The sequence below is a fragment of the Oncorhynchus gorbuscha genome, linkage group LG02 (genome assembly GCF_021184085.1).
Source record: "Oncorhynchus gorbuscha isolate QuinsamMale2020 ecotype Even-year linkage group LG02, OgorEven_v1.0, whole genome shotgun sequence".
In the NCBI taxonomy this organism is placed as follows: Eukaryota; Metazoa; Chordata; class Actinopteri; order Salmoniformes; family Salmonidae; genus Oncorhynchus; species Oncorhynchus gorbuscha.
In genome coordinates this window covers 47,001,120-47,022,500 of record NC_060174.1, presented here as the reverse complement: position 1 = coordinate 47,022,500, position 21,381 = coordinate 47,001,120, and the positions used below count along the sequence as shown (strand labels likewise).

The 21,381-nt window shown below is 46.2% G+C and overlaps 3 protein-coding genes across 10 annotated transcripts in view; 2 read left to right on the top strand and 1 right to left on the bottom strand.

Moving 5' to 3' along the window:
* The window catches only part of LOC124003210 (cyclic nucleotide-gated cation channel beta-1-like), a 33,712-nt gene extending 31,352 nt beyond the window's left edge, over window positions 1-2,360 (top strand). For all 4 annotated transcript variants that reach the window (XM_046311301.1, XM_046311310.1, XM_046311315.1 and 1 more), the window contains 2 exons: window positions 18-204; window positions 310-2,360. In XM_046311301.1, coding sequence (XP_046167257.1) covers window positions 18-204; window positions 310-534 — 412 coding nt within the window. In that variant the 3' untranslated portion in view covers window positions 535-2,360. The remainder of the gene's footprint in view (window positions 1-17; window positions 205-309) is intronic.
* Window positions 2,361-2,651: 291 nt separating this feature from the next.
* lrrc29 (leucine rich repeat containing 29) lies at window positions 2,652-8,556 on the top strand. Of its 2 annotated transcripts, XM_046311360.1 has the most exons (9): window positions 2,652-3,283; window positions 4,126-4,180; window positions 4,459-4,560; window positions 4,651-4,965; window positions 5,081-5,752; window positions 5,901-6,119; window positions 6,276-6,488; window positions 6,947-7,164; window positions 7,262-8,556. In XM_046311360.1, the coding sequence occupies exons 2-9, from the start codon at window positions 4,154-4,156 to the stop codon at window positions 7,428-7,430; spliced, it is 1,935 nt and encodes a 644-aa protein (XP_046167316.1). In that variant the 5' UTR covers window positions 2,652-3,283; window positions 4,126-4,153; the 3' UTR covers window positions 7,431-8,556. The 2 variants fall into 2 exon arrangements, with proteins under 2 accessions (XP_046167316.1, XP_046167310.1); XM_046311354.1 differs by lacking the exon at window positions 2,652-3,283 and having other exon boundaries at window positions 3,296-4,180.
* A 67-nt stretch (window positions 8,557-8,623) lies between these two features.
* Window positions 8,624-21,381, bottom strand: part of LOC124003232 (engulfment and cell motility protein 3-like) — a 33,062-nt gene continuing 20,304 nt past the window's right edge. For 2 of the 4 annotated variants that reach the window (XM_046311333.1, XM_046311325.1), the window contains 7 exons: window positions 18,393-18,529; window positions 11,973-12,136; window positions 11,381-11,493; window positions 11,084-11,188; window positions 10,807-10,886; window positions 10,585-10,665; window positions 8,624-10,364 (listed from right to left, as the gene is read on the bottom strand). In XM_046311333.1, the coding sequence (XP_046167289.1) occupies window positions 10,152-10,364; window positions 10,585-10,665; window positions 10,807-10,886; window positions 11,084-11,188; window positions 11,381-11,493; window positions 11,973-12,136; window positions 18,393-18,529 (893 nt within the window). In that variant the 3' untranslated portion in view covers window positions 8,624-10,151. The other 2 variants (XM_046311343.1, XM_046311336.1) reach the window with 2 other exon arrangements.

Below are 21,381 nucleotides of genomic sequence, written 5' to 3'. Positions count from 1 at the left end.
GATGTTTCTGGCTACAGGAATATGCTGACAAAAGACAAGAACCCGAAGGAGCCTCTGAAGGAGCCGGCCCAGGTGATCCCTCCTCGGACAGAGACACCCAAGCTACTCAAAGCTGCTCTGGAGATGGCTCATCAGAAAACAGGCCTCAAAAGGACCCTTGCAAAGATTAAGGAGAACACCAACATATCCAGTATTTCGCTACAGGTATGGTATTCACTGTACAAAAACACACACATTGTCTATACACACACAATCTACACACACACACGCACACACACTGAATGAGCTAACCTCTCCGTTTCCCCACAGCCCTCAATGTCCTCCTCCCTGACCCCCCTGTCCCCAGTCACTCCAGTCTCCAGTCTGGACCCAGAGCGCAAGTCTAGCATCATGTCCCCAACCTCAGACAGCTCCACGTGGCTCCGCCCCGCCTCCCATTGTCACAGAGGTGAGACGCTGTCCAAGGAGCAGGACAACGTGGCGGAAGAAGAGGCAGGAGAGAGTGGGAAGAGGAAAGAAAAGAGAAAGCCATGAGTTGTCTCCGAAAGCTTTAAGAGGCAGTCTTCATGTGGAGAAATGGATGCAGTTGTTTATCCCTCTGTACTCTATTGCAGAGAGGAAGACCAGAGAGAAGAGCCATGGGTCCTAAAGATAATCCAATTATGTCTCAGGAGTCACAGTCACAGTTCCTGTTCCGTTATACCTATAGACTTTTTTTTTTACCTCACTGACTGTCTTACCCCCCTGACACTTATGTATAGGGCCTAGGCTACCTAATTCCACAGGGATGACGAAACGGGTGCTAAACTGATGTCTTCGACATTGCACTATATGTTTGTGTTTACAATCCCAGGGGTAAATGTACCAATCAGCAATAATTGACACATACCATCTCATTACGGAGATAACAAAGAGGTCGCACAGGGTAGAGCTGTATGTGTGTGTGTGTTGGTAAGGGGAGGTGTCTCTCCAGGTCTTCTGTTATGTCTGCTTTCGGAAACAAATTCCTTCTCTTAAACCGTAGTTTTGTTAATTTCCTATTTATTCAGCAAGGGGAGGATTGTGATTGGGAAATACTATAAAGATGTTGGAATGTGAGGAAAGATTTTGCTGATGTTTATAAGAAATGTTTACGTTTTGTAAAGATGACCAGTTGTTTATAGAGTTTTGTTCAATGGAATATGTTATTTTTGCCTTATTTTTCATGGCCCTTGAGGTAGTGTTTAGTGTTTCTGGGGTGAATGGGTCAAATATGTAAATGTTGAAAAGTGTACAGGCCTAGATGTAAAAAATGTAAACAAATGTCAACATGTAAATCTAAATATTGTTTTGTATGTGCACAGGTAGCAGTGCAGCTAATTATTTAATCAAGACTGGTATGCTGTCAGTTCACCATGCCAGACAATCAAAGATTTACTTTTAAGCAGGGTAGCTAATAATTTTTCAGGGCTGGTATGCTGTCAGTTCACCATGCCAGACAATCAAACATTTACTTTTAAGCAGGGTAGCTAATACTTTTTCAGGGTTGGTATGCTGTCAGTTCACCATGCCAGACAATCAAACATTTACTTTAGAGCTAACAGCTATAGCGAACAAATTCATTTGGAATTTAGCTGAACAAATTATGACAAAGGTTACAACAGCTTTTGACATGAGGGGTATGTTTAAAATGAATGTTTATCTTCTTTTTTTCTACATGTACATTACATGTTTTTAAGTTTGATATTATGATATTATTGTTTCATACTGTTAATCAAATGCTGTTTCATAAGTTCTTGGCTTGTAAATACATTGTAAATGGAAAACTAAAGGGTGTGTATATTCCATTAGTTTTCACAGGGAAATTCTTAGACCCTTGCGTGTTAGTTTTTCAGAAATCAATGCAAGGTTTTACATAATTATATAGATCCTATATTCCCACTTGGAATACATAGGGTCTAAAAACCAGCTACCGAAACTGCCAGACAATCTGTAGATTGAATGTGAATATTGTTATCGTGTTTATGTGTGTTTAAATGGTATGTATGGTGTAGGTCAGTGGTTCCCAACCTCTTTTGGTTATTGTACCACCAACTGAATTTTGCTCTGCCTGGAGTGCCCCATGTGCATTTTTACCAGTAGGTCTATGGTCTCATGAATCTTCTCAAGTACCCCCTGTGGATAGGCCCAGTACCCCCAGAGGTCTTAGTACTGCTCATTGGGAACCACTGGTGTAGGTGACAAAAGCTGGCAGCATGCAACACATGCTGAGAAAAATTGCATGTGTGACTCACCACGCAGCAAATCTGAATGCGTTGATATCACCATGATGAATGTTTGATGTTTTTGTGGATTATTTTCCAAATAAATCCTTATGCGATTCAAAATGAATCCCTGTCGTCTTTGTGTGGTTGTGTGATATTACTGGTGATATGAAGCTTGAGAAATGGATATAGATTTATAATGGAAAATGGACACGCCACAGTAACATAACTCACGAACAAATCAGTTTTAATTTATACATCTGTTTAGCTTGATCTCTACAATTAGCATCTTAGTAAAACTGCACAGGGATGCGAGTCTGAACATGACGCAGAAAATAAAATAATAAAGAAGCTAGCTAACAACTACCTCTTCCTGAAAGCCCCTTTGTGTCTTGGGCTCTATTTCACTTTCTTAGAGGAACAGGACTATTTAAGAGAATTTAATGTAGGTGTCAAATGGTCAAGTATGCGCTGGGAAAAGTGTAGTATGTCAGTGACCAGGAGTGGTCTTATTTTGATTAACTGTGTGTATGTGACAAACAGAGGAAGATTGTAGTGAGCCTCAAAAGAATCCGGACAACAGAAGTTGTGTTTTGAACTTCGGAGTAGAGCACCAGTCAAAGGAGTCATCTCAGGGGTGACAACGAATGTTCATGTTGACTCCCTGAAGAGAATTCCTGGTGTGATTGGTACCCGGCATCTGACCCGTTGGGTGAATGGAGAAAAAGAAAGTATTTCAGTCCTGTTGTCTTTTGATGAAGAGCAAATACATACGCGTGTGAAGCTTGTTTTTTTTCTCTTCCGGATACACTGTAAGAGTTTCGTTCCCATACCATTGCAGTGTAAGAATTGTAAAGGATTTCGCCATGATTCAAGTGTGTGCAGACGGACAGAGTATATTGAAGAACGGTGTGTAGAAGGAGGAGGGATGAAGAAGATTGAGGTAGCAAAAGTTAGCGAGATAAATCGAATCTCCTATGCGGAGTCGATTAAAATCATTGAGAAAACAAGTGATGGTAGTGGACGCACCGCAGCCTGTGGTAAGTTTGATGCCAGGCAAAATATACCCTGTGTGTTAAAAAGGTGGATTTTGTGGCATTCATTGCCACAGTTCTAAACTGTTACACACACGTTTCAAATAAATTATTGTGGCTGCGGCAGAAACGTTTTGGGGATTTAAGGATTTTACATCTGAAGACTTGCTTGGGGTACTGGCGCCGGAAGACCCGCCCTCCCAGGTTCCCCTTGAGCCTGTGGGGATCAGATCTGTTTTTTGTGTGTGTGTTTTTTTTTTTTAAAGAAAAGTTGTTTTGATTTAGTTTAGTTCATTTATTGTGTTGTAGTTTTTGTATTTCGTTACATTTCTGGGGAATCCTGTTTCAATCCCGCACAGTAGGTGGCAGAATGCACATTCAATTGTGCGATTGCCAATCTTCCATAAAAGAAGAAGAATCCTACCCCGATCCCTAAGAAGAAGCTCCTGGTTTTAGTGTTACGTCAGAGGGTTTGTTTTGATCTGCAGTCAGCTGAGGGACCATCTGTGGCGCTGGCAAAGTGAAGAGGGTGATGACATCTTCGTGCTCTAAATTAAATAACTGTCGAAGTGAGAATTGAAATGCATCAGAAGAGCTCAACTTGGCGAACCAGGTCTGATTGCGACGTGAATGAATGAAACTAGCACGATTGAAGATAGCTAGCTAATGTAATGATTAACTAAACTAGGCCGAGAGGACGCTAGCTAGCTGGAGAGCTACCGTTCACGTTAGTTAGCTGACAGCACTTGATGTCGTAGCTAGCTCTTCAGCGAACATCGGAATTGAAAATGCTTGACAGATATTGACATGATCAATATAATGGACTACACTCCATCTTGTAATCCAAGGATGTGACTGGGGATGGGATAAATAACCATGGAAACGCCTGAGTTACCTCTTGAGGTAAGACTAGCAAATAGGCTTGTAGCCTGCTTCATAAAATAACAAACAGTTGGTGTCACTGTGGTTGTCAATGCATTAGGTGTCCTGACTAGCACGGTTGCGTCAACAACTTGATATGTTACTACCAGCACAATAGATGTTAACTAACTAGCTAGCAAGTTATAATGCACTGATTATTTAAAAAATTTGGCACACCTTATTTGATCTATTTCCTTATGCATGGCACTATGGTAGAACTGTTGTAAAAGACCTGGTGGTCCAATCAACTTTCTGTCTAGATCGTCACCTACATCCTAAGTTTCCTCAAAGCATCAGACAGGAAGGAAGCCTCTCTGGTGTGCTGGAGCTGGTATGATGCAAGCCAAGACCTCCAATTTCAGGTACTACTCTATTCCACAATTTCCCCTTAATCTCACAAATTTCATCAATCTCACTAACAACCTAATCCTAACTTTGACTCCATTTTCCAGAGGAATGACACCTTCAAGTTCCCAGCCTCTATCTCCTCCCTGGATCTGATCCGGGGCCTGAGTAGGCGTTCCCGCTGCAGCCTGGTCATAAGCCATCTGGATGGGTCCAGTATGTCCCGGGCTGTGCTTCAGGAGATAGGGCTCCATCTAGGCCCTCGGCTGGAGAGCCTGGCCCTGCCAGGAAGCAGCGTGACCGAGTCTTCCCTCCTGGCCCTGCTGCCCCACCTGACTGCCCTGCGCAGGCTTGACCTCCGTGGCCTGGACAGCCTCTTCATGTCTGGAGCCTTCCTGTCCAAAGAAGAGCACCGCCAGCAGGTCAGACAGACCCTGTAGGCTGGAGATGATGATGAGTATTCCTTTTCTAATAATTTTTTTAATTGTATTTTTACACATGCCAGTTAAAAAAAAAAAAAGTTTGTCCTTTTCCTAGGTGGGGGTAGCTTTAGCAGGTCTTGAGGAGCTGGATCTCTCTGACCTGCGCTATCTATCAGATCTCACTTTCAACCGACTCACAGGCTGCACTCTCAGACTTCGCCGTCTCTCCCTGGCCGGCTGCCACATCGCCTTTGAGTTTGACCCGTACCGTGGCTGCCCCGTGGGGCCTGACTCCTCTGCCCTGCTCTCCCTACGTAACCTTCGCAGGCTGCTACAGGAGCAGGCCTCCACCGTGCGGGGGCTGGACCTGAGCAGAACTAGCATCACCCCAGAGTCGCTGCGCTCCGTGGCCCAGGTAGGGGGCCTGTCTCTAGAGGAGCTGCGTCTGCGGGGCTGCAAGGAGCTGACCGACTACTCTGTGGAGGTGCTCTGCAAGCACCAGCCTGGCCTCCGGATCCTGGACCTCAGCGCCTGTACAGAGCTCACCAGCCGGGCTGTACTGGCTGTGGCCCTGAGCCTGAAGGGCCTCCGGTTCCTCTCTCTGTCCCGGGACTGGAGGATGACGGATAAAGGGCTGGCCGACCTGATGATGCTGCCGGAGCTGAGGAACCTGGATCTGTCTGAGTGCCTGCATGTCAGTGGGGCTGAGATAGTGAAAGGGCTCTCTGCTCTGGAGCCCAGGGCACGGTTGGAGACACTCAGCTTCAAGAGCTGCACCTATATTAGGGTCAGTGTGTGTGCTGCTCTCTCCCTCACATTACTATGACTTTACCAGAGCTGTTTTACCTGACTCTTTCAGGATTTCTCTTTTATAGAATGAAATGTTTATCAGGACATCATCTCTTATGTTCCTTTGTTTCCCATCTCTCTCCCAGGATCTGGCTGTGTTCTCTCTGGCTCGGCTGCTGGGCTCCAGTTTGCGGGAGCTGGACCTCACCTCCTGCGTCTACCTCACAGACCTGAGCGTGCGTGCTATCGCCACCTACCTGCCCGGGCTGGTGGTGCTACGACTGGGCTGGTGCAAGGAGATCACAGACTGGGGGCTGCTGGGCATGGTGGAGCTCACCAAGGAGTGTGAGCCCAGCAAGGAAATGGTGAGAGAGGGCTGGGTAGGGAACAGTCTAGATGTCTCGGGAATAGGATATAAGCAGATTAGCTGGTCTTAACTTCGCTTATATTCATGTTACTACCACTGTAGCTTACTACGACCGTGCGCCCCTGACCTTCAACCTCTCACCCTGGCTTTGTAGGAGGACAAGGGGCCCAGCTTCACCCGTACTTTTGGAAATATGGGTTTCTTCCGGCCTCCCAGCATGCCCTTCCAGGAGAAGCCCCGGCTGGTGACGGACGAGGACCTGGGGGTGTTCAAGGAACAGGACGGGTCCTCACTGCTGGCCCTCAGGAGCCTCCAGGAGCTCGACCTGTCTGCTTGTTCCAAACTCACTGACAGCAGCATCACACAGGTTGGTCTACCATGAGAATATACAGGCTATGGTTAGGGCAAGGAGTTTTAGGTTATTTATCAGGGCCCATAGTTTTTCCTGGTCCGGTTCGGAAACACTCCATTAAAGGAACATAAAATATATATTTAAAAAAAATAATAATATTCATCATCTCCAGCACCAACCCAACATCAACATATGTGGAAATGACGCTCTTCTCTGTTTTGTAGCAACCTCATCGGTGTGCGTTGTGTGAATTTTATTTTGTTTATTTTTCATATAAACAATTTTGAGTAGGCATTGCCTACTAATTGTTTGATGCCGTCTTTGGGAATACTTAGCTTCCTCTTATCTTTCCCCCCCCCTACAAAACATAGAAATGTGCCATTTTCACATGTTGATGATGGAGTGGTACTAGATATGAAGTTTAACAATTTAGCAATTTCCCTATAAGTTAACCGGGCAATTGTTGTGAGCAGGTGCTGCGTTATCCAGACCTCCAGCGCCTCTCTCTCTCCATGCTGCCTGAGATCAGTGATGACAGCCTGGCGTCGGTGGCCTACCACTGCCGCAGCCTCACCAGCCTGGCACTCAGCCACTGCCCCAAGATCAGTGACCAGGGTATTGCCCGCGCCGCCCCCTACCTCGCCAGGCTGCAGCACCTCTATCTGTCCTGCTGCGACGCAGTCACAGATAGGTGAGAGACACACACACACACACACAGAACCCCAGAGAGACAGACTGTGTTATCTGTGTATCAGTGTTTTAACAGCAGTGAACTCATGCTCCCGCAGGTCTCTCTCCATGCTCGTCCAACACTGTAAGAGATTGCGGACGCTGGACATCTCCATGTGTAAAGACATCTCCATAACAACAGTGGACCTCCTCCAATCCCAGCTGCCCTTCCTAGAGAATGTCCACTGCCGCTTTGTGGGCGGAGCTGACCTGACCCTCACACTCTGATAGGGTTCTGACTAGGTGGAATACAACTACTACTAGAAGGTACTTTTTCGTACCAGGTTAGGAGAATGATGTTAAGGTTAGCTAAAATGTTCTCCTAACCTGCTACGAAAAGTAACTTCTGGTCGGAGCTGTACTCAATTTAGTCACAAGGACCCATATGGCCAGTGTCTTAGACTCAAATTAAGTCTTTGATTAATTAAAAATCATTCTCATTGGAGAATCGGCATCTGCAAATGTCCATCCCGTGTGGACTAAAAGTCTGTTTAGTCTAGGACCAAGATGAATCGGAGTCTGAGAAACCGGCCCTTAAAGTCCTCCCTCGGTGTATGCCAGGGGTGGGCAACTGTCGGCATGCAGGCCCACACAAAAAACAAGAACTGTCAGGTGTACTGTTGAACACAGGAGGTTGGTTAGTGGGTTCAACAGGTTCCTTAATTGGGGAGGATGGGCTCGTGCTAATGGAATGGTATCTAACACATGGTTTCCAGGCGTTTGATGCCATTCCATTTGCAGCGTTCCAGCCATTATTATGAGCCGTTCTCCCCTCGGCAGCATCCACTGCTGTTGAGTTAGAATAATAGAATACACAAGGTGCAATTTCAAAATGTGGTTGTGCATCAGTCACCCAATTAGTTCATGTCAGCATTTTTTAAAAATTGAATTGGTTAGTCTATGGATGTGGGTACGCAGACCCACGAGCCACTGTGGACCCTCAAATTATTTTTATTTTTTTGGGCCTCCCACCCACATCGCTGGTGTAAACTGTGCGATGTAAGGTCACTGTTTAATCTCGATGTTTGTTTGATTAGAATGTGTCTGGTTTATGGAGCTGAGGGACCAAATCAGTAGATGCTGCACAAACCTTTAACTGGCCTAGAAGATGTGCTGGGATTTAAAAAGCACCTTGTAGTTGATCTCAGAACCAGATCTCGCCATGTTGTTCATTCTTAAATGGCTACACTGAGAGAAATATTGAGATGTATTCATCACCTTTTGTTTAGCTGGCTTAATGTAATTTTGTATTCAACTTCATTTAACACTGCCACTGAAGGAAGCAAAACTGTCATGTTTCTTTAAAAATGTAAGATATAGTTTCAATAAATGTATGCTTATCTCTTGCTTAGAATCATGAGTACAATAGGCTTGTTTCTTCTAGGATTCCGCCAGACCATAAACCAAGCTAGACAAGGACAATTTGTATAAATCATATTTATTTGTCAACTTTGATCTTTGTAAAGCATGTTAGGGGTTACCATGGAGATTAGGTGTTAACATGAACAGACATGCAATGAATAGCAAAATCACCTCAAACTCCAGCTGAATTTATGATTGTTAGCTGGCTACAAAAACCTATTATTCATTGGCCGATGAGATTTGGAATATGAAAAGTTGAAGGGTCATCATACTGACAGAACTTATTTACTGTTGTACAGTATGAGGTCAAATGTATCTGTCAGGATCATTCAGTCATGGAAATAAAGTACCCTAAAATAACATCAATATTGAACTAATATTAATTTGTTATGGCCTGACATTCATAATGTACCTATAATAATTGCCTTTGACAAACTCTGGAGCAAAAAAAACTTTACCAGGACAACAATTAATAGCAGCGATACGTACTGTGTGACAACAGTTATCTGTACCTTCGCTACGTCATCTGTTAAATGTACCATAAAAGCAATATGTCAGTTGGCTGTACAGTTGATCAAGTTCTTAGGCAACAGGGTTTTATTGCGCAAAGAGAACCGTTTGAACAACAGCCATCAAACCTAAACGACCTTCCATAAAAAGTACAAAAGATCAATCCATCATCAAAACCAGTCCATGGGAAGCGCTCTGAGGTATTCTATTTAAAGTGCTCCTCGTGAGCCAATGGAACTCATTCAAATACTATCTGCGCACACACTTAAAAAGAGGATTTAATATATTAGGGATTTGAATAGGCTTGGAGCCAGAGTATGTTTTCCTGTTTCTTCAACTCATTAAAGTACCATTTTAGAACAGGGAGTAGGGATTCTGTTTGAGTAGGTCGGTAAGTACAATGTCAGAAATCAAAGGGATTCTCTCTCCGAGCCATATACAGTATATACCCACAAATATGTATTTGTCTCAGTCCTTGGGTTGAGTACCTTCAGAAGGGATGTCATGCATCCTGCCTCACAAAGCTTTCAGTTTAAAGAGAAGTAGAAAAACAAACATGGATATGGCAAAAATGAACTCTCCGCCTAAAGACAATGCACAGAGTGGAGCCATGGAGCGGAGGACTGAAGTGAACCTAACGCCTTCCCGCTGCAGCCTGGTCATAAGCCATCTGGATCGATCCAACAACAGAAAACACACTCACTGTACAGTTACAATACACTTGACCACATCCAAATAGATGACCACTCCTATAGAACCCAAGGAATAGTCTTCAGCCTCGATTCCTCTCATATAAGATGAAACCTTTGCCTACGCATTAGATTTGTCGATCCAGTCCTCCATGTCCACTCCTGCTGTGTAGACGTCTACAGGCTTGGTCGTTACTAGGGTGCATTTAATGACATGAAACATTCCGAACATTGCAAATAGAAATATAATGAATAGAGCTGAAACAATTGCCTATTTTACAGACGACAAGACCATATCTGTTCTAATTCATACATTTCTAGCTGAGCATTCTGTAACGTTACATCCTCCTGAACAGGCCCCAGGTCTACTCCTCTGCCCTGCCATGGACTACTGCTCAGCCTGGCTGAAGTCATAGCAGAAGTTCAAGTTGCTGGGGGGTTTGGGCACCGGCGGGGCACTGTCTGGGATGGGCACGTTCTCCAGATCCAGGAGGCGGAGCTTGATCTCCATGGAGAGCAGGGTCTCCAGCTCGCTCCTCATGCACTCACTGCTCATGTCCCGTCCCAGCAGCACGCTCAGTCCATCCGTCCACAGGCAGAACTGAGAGCGACACAGAGATCACCTTTGTTATTCGATCATAATGTTTACTTTGGTAATGTATGCGTTTTAACTTTCCACACCAAGTTTAATTTAAGTTAAGAGGGACGAGAAAGAGCGAGCAATAAAGATGTAGGATTTAACTCTGGGAAAGGAGAGAGAGAGAGAGAATTATCTATGTGAAGGAGTACAGATACTCCTGTGACATGACATCACTACTCACGTCGGTTCTGGATGAGGCGATAAAGTTGAGGCTGTACTCCTCCACGTCATACGTGACGCTGAACGCCAGTGCCAACACTTCCTGCAGGACACAGCACAATGCCGTTTATGGAGGGCCAGGTACATTGTGTGAAAGATGAAGTCGGGGCGGGGTAGGGAAGAGGGAGTGTTCAGGGGCTGTTGTCGGTAGGGAAAGTGGTGCTGGTGATGATGGTGCACTAACCTTGGTCTGTTTGCCCTTGTGCTCCTTCATGTGAGGGCAGTCTTTCCCCGTCAGCAGCGCTTTGATATCTGCCACAGGAACTGCCAGAGAAAAAGAGGAAGAGCAGGTCTACCGGCACCCCTCAGCTTCGTACACAGAGCCAATGACAGAGCGCAATGTCATTTCAGTGTCGAGGCCATAGAATTAGGGGCGACAACACTAATTTAATAGAATCTCTTTGGTCAAGGCAGTGTCAAGGCTACAGTGGAAGAGTATATTGCTGTGAGTAATAACTCACTCTTCTCCTGGAGACTCTCGATGGTGGGTGTTTCTGTTTCCTCCTCCATGTCGCCAAAGTGCAGGACTTTGTGATTGGGCGATAGGCGACAGTGCCACAACTTATCTGAAATGACCAATAATAAAAAATATATTAAATAATAAATAAAAATCGGCAGCATGGTGTAAGAAAGGCCAGCTATCTCTTCATCTACCGTCCTTCATCAGTCTCCCTATGTTTCACCGCGTCGTGCTGTCCAGCTTCCCCCTATACTTATACCTCTCGAGTTCTAACGCCTATGCTCTTAACCGGTCTCACCCTGTCTGCGTCGGCTGCTGATCTTGCGGAAGAGGGTTCCCTGACACAGGCGGTTCAGTCTCTGCTGGCGAATCAACTCCAACAGCTCTGGCCTCAGACGCTCCTTCAGCTCTCTACAGAGGGGGTGGGGGTGGGGGGGGGGGTGGGGGGGTAGAGAGAGTCACGCCCACCGCAAGTACCATGACGCACTCAACATGATTCATTCCGATGAGCTTTATTTGCCGTATTAAAAGGTCAGACACTTGAATAGATACGGATCAGATAGGACGAGGACAAGTAGGTAGGATCAGTGCTCCTTGGTTGACTGGGAATGTGTAGAATGGGTTGTGGACCTGTGATGGGGGGGGGTCACATGACATTTTCAAGGTGTTTGGTGACAAACAGGGCAGACGCAAGAGGATAGCAACAGCACTGATTCTGATTCCATAGGGGTGAAAAATACTCTGAACCAGAGACAAATGGTACAAATACAGGTGTAAGTATACATACACATACACTAAAAGGGGCTGATCTCTGCCCTCTAGGGGTCATTGGAGGAAGTACAGGCTTACAAGGGTTGTGTGTGTGAGTGATAGAGAGAGCAAGGACTTACAATACAGGCGGGGCGAGGGTCTCTTCTTGGTGCAGCCGCTCCGTCTGGCGTAGTTTGAGGATCTCACTGTAGTTCAGGGCATTCACCTTGTTCTTAAACAGCTCCAGAGACGTGGGCTTACTGGACAGAGTCCTGGTGATCTGTTCACGCACAACCTGCATTACCTACAGATGGACAGAATCAGTCAACATTTGATTATTTAAAGGGAAAACATACCAGCTATGTTATGGCTATAGACATGGTTTCTCTGGTGGGTAAACAAGACAATTCAAAAGGCCTTGGGTGGGTCAAAGCAAAAACATTTGGGAACCACTGAGCTATATTAAAGTTAAAGTTTTAGTGTATGTACTGTATGTTTTCATATATTTCAGTAGCTAGCCATCGTGTGAATGTGGGTTTGAGTTGAGAGAAAGCAGACTGTTCCCGCTCTTTGCTCTGCTGGGCACAGTGACGCTTACAAACTCAGACAAGGCTTGACCTCGGGCCCCCCAAAACATGAGTTCTCTGAGGCGAAGGCCACATGACAAAGCACAGGAAGGAGGAAATACGAGAGAGAGAGAGAGAGAGAGATAGAGGAAAATCTGGTGTTTCTCCCTACTAACTGCAGCCACAGTTTCAAAATCCCTCAAAGAAATCTATGAGAACACACCAAACCAAACTCAAGTCGATCCCCCCCACACTCACTCTTTCCTCCCCTCGGTCTCTCTCTCCCTTTATCTCAGGGTGGCCATACTCTGAGTGTCTCTCAATGACACTGCACTTGACACCAAGCAGCCGTCGCCATGAGAATGTCATTTGTTTGTGCATCATGGTAACCCCATACCCCCCCCCCACCTTCCTCCAATGTACAGCAGCACCAGTTTGGAGGACTTTAATGATATGGTACTGTACGTACAGATGTGTTGGGCACACAATAACCATGACCCATGAAGCAGGCTCTGAATTACAGTATCCATGGAGAGCCCACTATCTATGGAGCAACAGGTATGGAGCAAACAATGTTCAGCAATTGCGCACTCATCCTCTATGGAGCACGTGGTACCTGCTGTGCATGCCGCACCCATGGAGGCACATAGCGGTATTTCTTCAATCTAAAATAATCCCACCTCAAAAGTTCGAGGTAATAGAATGCAAAACATAACAGAATACAGGTAACTGCCAAAATAAAAGGAAACACTTGAGCAAATGAGGGATACAAAGTATGTTGAAAGCAGGTGCTTCCACACAGGTGTGGTTCCTGAGTTGATTAAGACATTAAAAAACATCCAATCATGCTTAGGGTTATGTATAAAAATGCCCAGTTGCACATTATTTAGGCTACCATGGCTAGAAGAGATCTCGGTGACTTGAAAGAGTGGTCTCAACAGAGCATAGGGGGGTTTAAAGGGTGTGAGTGTGTTCCTGTCTCAGAGTAATGGACAGAAGGTAGCCTAGTGGGGCGGCAGGTAGCCTAGTGGGGCGACAGGTAGCCTAGTGGGGCGACAGGTAGCCTAGTGGGGCGGCAGGTAGCCTAGTGGGGCGGCAGGTAGCCTAGTGGGGCGGCAGGTAGCCTAGTGGGGCGGCAGGTAGCCTAGTGGGGCGGCAGGTAGCTTAGTGGTCGAATCCCCGAACTGACAAGGTAAAAATCTGTCATTCCGCCCCTGAACAAGGCAGTTCCCCGGTAGCCAGTTATTGTAAGTAATAATTTGTTCTTAACTGACCTTCCTAGTTAAACAAAGGTTACGTTAAAAAAATAAAAAAAATAAAAAAATGGAGACCGCACCTAGCAGTGGAGGTTTCAGTGAGGAGGCAGACAAAATGGACCTAGTGCAGTGCCCAGGAGTGGCCTTTTATTTGTGGAGAAGAGACACCAAAACTATTGTACACCTATGTACAAACAAAATAAACATGATGATGGACAGAACAGGAAACATAAACAAGGGGTTGACTGAAAATAAATAAAAGGTTGAGCTCAATAAACACCAGGCCTCAATTACCTGTCAGCAACCTGCCCCCTCTCTACCAAGACAGGACCAACACAGCTTAAGTATAGTAGCTGGGATACTTCCACATGGACCATACCATTGCAACCAATCACAAATGAATGGCATAATTACACAAATTAAATTATCTATCACCAAATTCAGGAAATCACATTGGCAATTCTGAAATACACAAATCAATTAATAGTGCATAAACCAGAAATAAACCCGGGGAACATTCATCTCCCCCTGAGATTTGGACAGCTTGTCATAACCCAACCACACAGGAAAAATTGCGCTTCAGACCACGGACCTGGATTGCCAACCCTCCTTATGCAGCAGGAAGGAATAATTCACCTCTTCAATCAACGAGGATTAACAGGTATGTTTTTAAAACATTCTGTACATATTACTAAAAACTGTACAACCAGTGACTGCAAAAAAAAGATTCTATATTAAAAACACAGAATTCGATCATCGGTATCCTACAACACAGCAACTACATTACACCGCACTTTATAGTATTCAAAGAGCTCTACTAATACGTAATAGCCAATGTAATATAACATGTATTTATCCATGTAGGCAGAGAAAAAGATATTTACAACAACACATCCAAGGAGAATGGCACTAAAACTGTAACTAAAATTGAGACCGTCATGTACTTGGAACAAAACAAAGCTTTCAATGACACCTCCCTCAAAATGCCCCCAGGTATAATCCTGTGTAACAACATTCTTCACATACTGTGTAAAGACCACGTAGAAATGACTAATGAATCCAAATAGAGTATCTCACCTCCATGTTGTGTCTTTCAAGTATAACCCAGAGGCCAACAATGTTAGTTCCACAGTCGAGAGAGAGAGAAAAGAAATATGAGAGGAGCGAAACAGAGAGGACAGGGGATAGAGGGATAAGAGTAAGTATCACCTTTATGGCATCAGCAGTCCAGAGATGAGGTTATTTTGTAAACAGACACCCTGATAGTCACTCACACCCCCGTCCGCCCCCCCCTCTCCCCTGCCGTCACTCCTCTGCTTTAACCAATAGGAAGAGGAGAACCCCAGTACAGGAGACGTTTACCTCAGCTTTAGTGAGGAGCAGCTGTCTCTGTTCCCTCATAACCCAGCAGAGTGTGTGTGTGTGTGTGTGTGTGTGTGTGTGTGTGTGTGTGTGTGTGTGTGTGTGTGTGTGTGTGTGTGTGTGTGTGTGTGTGTGTGTGTGTGTGTGTGTGTGTGTGTGTGTGTGTGATGACTGTTATTGGAGGGAAAGTGCGTGATGGGGGGGGGGTCACACACACAAAGTCCTAGCTGGAGGCACCCAGCTGGCAGCAGCGTGTTGCCAGGAGTGATTAACGGCTGGAAATCGACAGCACAGTTAGGGGTTTATTGGAGGGAAGAGGGAGAGAGAGAAAGCGAGGAAGAGACAGGGTTTGCGATCGAATGAGTAGAGAGAAATAGAGAGACTACAACAGAGGTAGGAGGAGGAGAGGCTGAGGGACATGGTAGTAAAAGCCAAATATACACAAAGGGTTCTACCTGGAACCAAAAGGGGTTATTCAAAGGGTTCTCCTATGGACACAGTCAAAGAACCCTTTATGTTCTAGAGGGCACCTGTGTCTCTAAGAGTGTAGAATCTCATTATGGGTTGTTGACAGTGAGGTGTGGAATCTTCTGTGAGACAGGCCCGGTGGAGACAGATACCACTCACTCTTCAAGCTGTAAACAAATTCTCTCAGCACTAGTACTCTGCATTTATCCCCTTAACATTTCTCATCAGACTTAACAAGTATCTGACTTGAGGATGAACAAATCTAAAAAGGAGATAAGAAATACCAATAGGGTATAATAAGATGCCCTTGCTTTGTACCCCCCTCTCTCTCTTTTTAACATGGCTGACCACTGTGGCTGACCACTGTCCATCTCTCCATTGTCAGTGTCCAGAGGTTTTTCTCTTGTGTAATTACTGCTGATGGAACCAATTGATTGTGAAGGACCTTTCTCCCTCGCTCTGATTCTGCTATGGAGTGGGATTCTCTTTGTGCTTCTAATGCCCAATTGTCCCTGCTCCATGGGATTGTGGGAGGCAGCAGAGGGCGCAACACAATGACAGGGCCTGCTGGCTGGACACTCGCTCCAAACCAAAAGGTCAAAAGGTTAAGGGTTTATGACCAGAAAGCATTTTGTAAAACATGGGCCTGTTGTGTGGTTTTGGTGTTAATGAATAGTTCTGAGTGAGCCCAGTGTAGTTAACATTGGAATGGAAATAGCCTGGATTGGGCCCATCCAGCAGTCTTTCCTACATTACCTTAGCATGGTATCTTATACATTTAGATAGGGCAGCCAGTCGATATTCCATTGTGGTAGCCATTCTGGATGACTAATCGATGTCCCGTTCTAACGATTACAACTGACTAATTATACCCCAGCTGGTTGCCTCCCACAGCCCTCTATAGATTAAACTCTGTGTTTCCTACTCTGTGTGGCTGTGGCAGATGGATGGTATTATCCTGCATACGATTCTTGCTCACAGGACACAGAGAACATACGACGGTGGCAGACAGGACACAGAGAACTTACTGTTTTCGGTGTAGCGCATGCAGGTAAATGCCATTCCGCTCCGGATGCCATGGAGTGCTTTGAAGTTTGATTTTCTAAATTAGATTACCACTTTGCCCCTCCACAGTTGGCAATGTAAACAAATAGACCATCTATCAGACGATACACTGCAACACGCTTGGATATGATATACAACATACACTATATATACACACACACACAAAAGTATATGAACACCCCTTCAAATGAGTGGATTCGGCTATTTCAGCCACACCCAATCCTGACAGGTGTATAAAAATCGAGCACGCAGCCATGCAATCTCCATAGGAAAAACGTTGGCAGTAGAATGGCCTTACTGAAGAGCTCAGTGACTTTCAACGTGGCACCGTCACAGGATGCCACCTTTCCAACAAGTCAGTTCGTAAAATTCCTGCCCTGCTTCAGCTTCCCTGGTCAACAGTAAGTGCTGCTATTGTGAAGTGGAAACGTCTAGGAGCCAAGTGGTAGGCCACACAAGCTCACAGAATGGGACTGCATAGTATTGAAGCTCGTAGCTAGTAAAAATCATCTGTCCTCAGTTGCAACACTCACTAGCGAGTTCCAAAGTGCCTCTAAAAACAACGTCAGCACAAGAACAGTTCGTTGGGAGCTTCATGAAATGGGTTTCCATGGCCGAGCAGCCACACACAAGCCTAAGATCCCCATGTGCAATACCAAGCATCGGCTGGAGTGGTGTAAAGCTCGCCGCCATTGGACTCTGGAGCAGTTGAAACGGGTTCTCACCAATGAAGAATCATGCTTCATCATCTGGCAGTCCGACGGATTAATCTGGGTTTGGCGGATGCCAGGAGAACGCTACCTGCCCCAATGCATAGTGCCAACTAAGGTTTGGTTGAGGAGGAATAATGGCCTGGGGGTGTTTTTCATGGTTTGGGCTTGACCCCTTCGTTCCAGTGAAGGGAAATCCTAACCATGCAGCATACAATGACATTCTTGACAATTCTGTGCTTCCAACTTTGTGGCAACAGTTTGGGGAAAATCTTTTTCCTGTTTCAGCATGACAATGCCCCTGTGCACAAAGCAAGGTCCATACAGAAATGGTTTGTCAAGATCGGTGTGGAAGAACTTGACAGTTTGGCACAGAGCCCTGACCTCAACCCCATCGAACACCTTTGGGATGAATTGGAACGCTGACTGCGAACCAGGCCTAATCGCCTAACATCAGTGCCCGACCTCACTAACGCTCGTGGTTGAACGGAAGCAAGTCCCTGCAGCAATGTTCCAACATCTAGTGGAAGCCTTCCCAGAAGAGTGGAGGCTGTTATTAGAGCAAAGGGGGAGCCAACTCCATATTAATGGACATTATTTTGGAATGAGATGTTTGACGAGCAGGTTTCCACATACAGTGCCTTGCGAAAGTATTCGGCCCCCTTGAACTTTGCGACCTTTTGCCACATTTCAGGCTTCAAACATAAAGATATAAAACTCAGTTTTTGATTTGTTAAAAAAGTTTGAAATATCCAATAAATGTCGTTCCACTTCATGATTGTGTCCCACCTGTTGTTGATTCTTCACAAAAAAATACAGTTTTATATCATTATGTTTGAAGCCTGAAATGTGACAAAAGGTCGCAAAGTTCAAGGGGGCCGAATACTTTCGCAAGGCACTGTACCTTTGGTCAGGTAATATACCTGCTATCTACTTGTAGACATGCTCCCTTCAACTACTTTGTTTCAAATGGCAAGAGGCTGTTTCTTGTACTTGTACATTAGAGTACAGTGTGGGAAAAGGGTGAGATATAGGGTGAGAGTGAGACAGATGTGATGCTGAGACATGGGGTGGGAGTGAGACATGGAGAAAGAGGGAGCTATATGGTGACATTGCAGTGTGGGTTGTGTTACCTTGTCAAAGTCCTCCTGCGTGACTCTCATCTCCTTCCAGGTCTTATTGAGCAGCTGGATGCAGATGCAGAAGAGCTCGTCCAGCAGCTGGTCCTGAGCGAAGAAGATGGGGTGGTAGTCTGAACCTGTTTCTGAGGCTAGTGGTGAGTGAGTGAGTGAGTGAGTGAGTGAGTGAGTGAGTGAGTGAGTGAGTGAGTGAGTGAGTGAGTGAGTGAGTGAGTGAGTGAGTGAGTGAGTGAGTGAGAGAGAGAGAGAGAGAGAGAGAGATGAGCAGATAAGCTCACATTTTTCAGCATGTTTCCAAAAATATAGATTTAGAGTCAGATAAACTTGGATTTTTCAGCAAGGACATATACAGGATACTACCCTCCACAACATAACCTTCACTGCAAATCAGAACTCTAAACCCACAACCTGATTTTGGATTCATACTACCAACAATTATTATTTCCAAGCTATACAGCAAATGCTCTGGCAAACAAACAGAAACCTGAAAACACCATCCAACTTGGAACGGAGTAATGTTTATTCTGAAGCTACATTTAAAGCAAAGAAGAAAAATACATTAGAATGATATATTTTACTTTATAAGGACTGAATGCTAAGATAAAGCCTTAGCTAGGACAGAACATATCTGAATGAAACTTCGATTTGCACTGAGGTGTGAAGTGAGATGTGAGCTCAACAATGGCAGGAGAGTATCACAGCCTACCCCACCCAAATGCAGAGGCATCTGAAGCCCCCTCCCGCTATCCAGACCATCCCCTGGAATGGTGCAGAGCTATATTAACCAGACCATCCCCTGGCATGGTGCAGAGCTATATTAACCAGACCATCCCCTGGCATGGTGCAGAGCTATATTAACACACTGTCCCTCTGTTAAGAGGGGGTGGGGTGTTAGCGATGGGTGGAAACTCAGGATTAGACACAGAGGACTCGGAGTCAGCCAACGTCAACCTGTACAAGTCTGGAACAGTAATGGTACAGGGCATTCCCAAACAGTTTCAGCTGGACTTTCACATTATCAGAGAGGTAGCTCAGCAGGGTAAGCTCTCTCTTGAGAAAGATATCCCCACCCTGAGAGTGTCAGACCAGACCTCTTCATTATTCAACCCCACAGATGAGCAACCCCAAGAGGAATGTCAAACCTCCCAGCACAGAGTACTACCCCCTCATTGAAATGAAGGATAAATTCACCCAGCTGAAAGTAAGGCAGGTGGAGCTGGAAAAGCAGGTGAACACACTCCAGTCAGCACAAAAATATATATAAAAAAATAGTCCCTCTGAGCACCCCTCTTGTCAGCCACCCTGATAGCCCTCCTGACAACCCCCCCACACCCACTGAGGACATACATAAGACACAGATCGTACTCCTTATTGACTCAAACAGGACATATATACAAGAAAATGTACTTTTCCCCCAAACAGTGTCCAAACACCCAACGCACCCTAGACCTTCTGTCCAACAAGGTTCTCCTAGCCACATATTAATACACACCTTGCTACCATACAGCAGGTAAACGCAAGTATTTCCTGTTGACTATGCCTCAAAAGCAAATGTACACCTGGCCCAGTCTTTACGACCAGGTCCACCTATACAAGGCAGCAGTGCAAACATTTGTCCATACCCTAAAGGACGTCGCCCTCAACTGCAGCCCCATCACCTCACACAGGAGCAACAGACACCTCCCCCCTGACCTACATCCAGACACCACCCCCCTGACCTACATCCAGACACCACCCCCCTGACCTACATCCAGACACCACCCCCTGACCTACATCCAGACACCTCCCCCTGACCTACATCCAGACACCTCCCCCTGACCTACATCCAGACACCTCCCCCTGACCTACATCCAGACACCTCCCCCAGACACCACCCCCCTGACCTACATCCAGACACCTCCCCCTGACCTACATCCAGACACCTCCCCTGACCATCCAGACATCCAGACACCTCCCCCTGACCTACATCCATCAGACACCTCCCCCTGACCTACATCCAGACACCTCCCCCTGACCTACATCCAGACACCTCCCCCTGACCTACATCCAGACACCTCCCCTGACCTACATCCAGACACCTCCCCCTGACCTACATCCAGACACCTCCCCTGACCTACATCCAGACACCTCCCCCTGACCTACATCCAGACAACTCCCCCTGACCTACATCCAGACACCTCCCCCTGACCTACATCCAGACACCTCCCCCTGACCTACATCCAGACACCTCCCCCTGACCTACATCCAGACACCTCCCCTGACCTACATCCAGACACCACCCCCTGACCTACATCCAGACACCACCCCCAGACACCTGACCTACATCCAGACACCACCCCCCCCTGACCTACATCCAGACACCACCCCCTGACCTACATCCAGACCAACGAGACCTCCCAGACACCTGACCTACATCCAGACCAGCACCTCCCCTACATCCAGACACCACCCCTGAGACACCTCCCCCTGACCTACATCCAGACACCTCCCCCTGACCTACATCCAGACACCACCCCCTGACCTACATCCAGACACCTCCCCCTGACCTACATCCAGACCAGCGAGACACCTCCCCCTGACCTACATCCAGACACCTCCCCCTGACCTACATCCAGACACCTCCCCCTGACCTACATCCAGACACCACCCCCTGACCTACATCCAGACACCACCCCCTGACCTACATCCAGACACCACCCCCTGACCTACATCCAGACCAACGAGACCTCCCCCTGACCTACATCCAGACCAACGAGACCTCCCCACCTGACCTACATCCAGACCAGCGAGACACCTCCCCCTGACCTACATCCAGACACCTCCCCCTGACCTACATCCAGACACCACCCCCTGACCTACATCCAGACACCACCCCCTGACCTACATCCAGAGACACCTCCCCCTGACCTACATCCAGACCAGCGAGACACCTCCCCCCTGACCTACATCCAGACCAACGAGACACCTCCCCCTGACCTACATC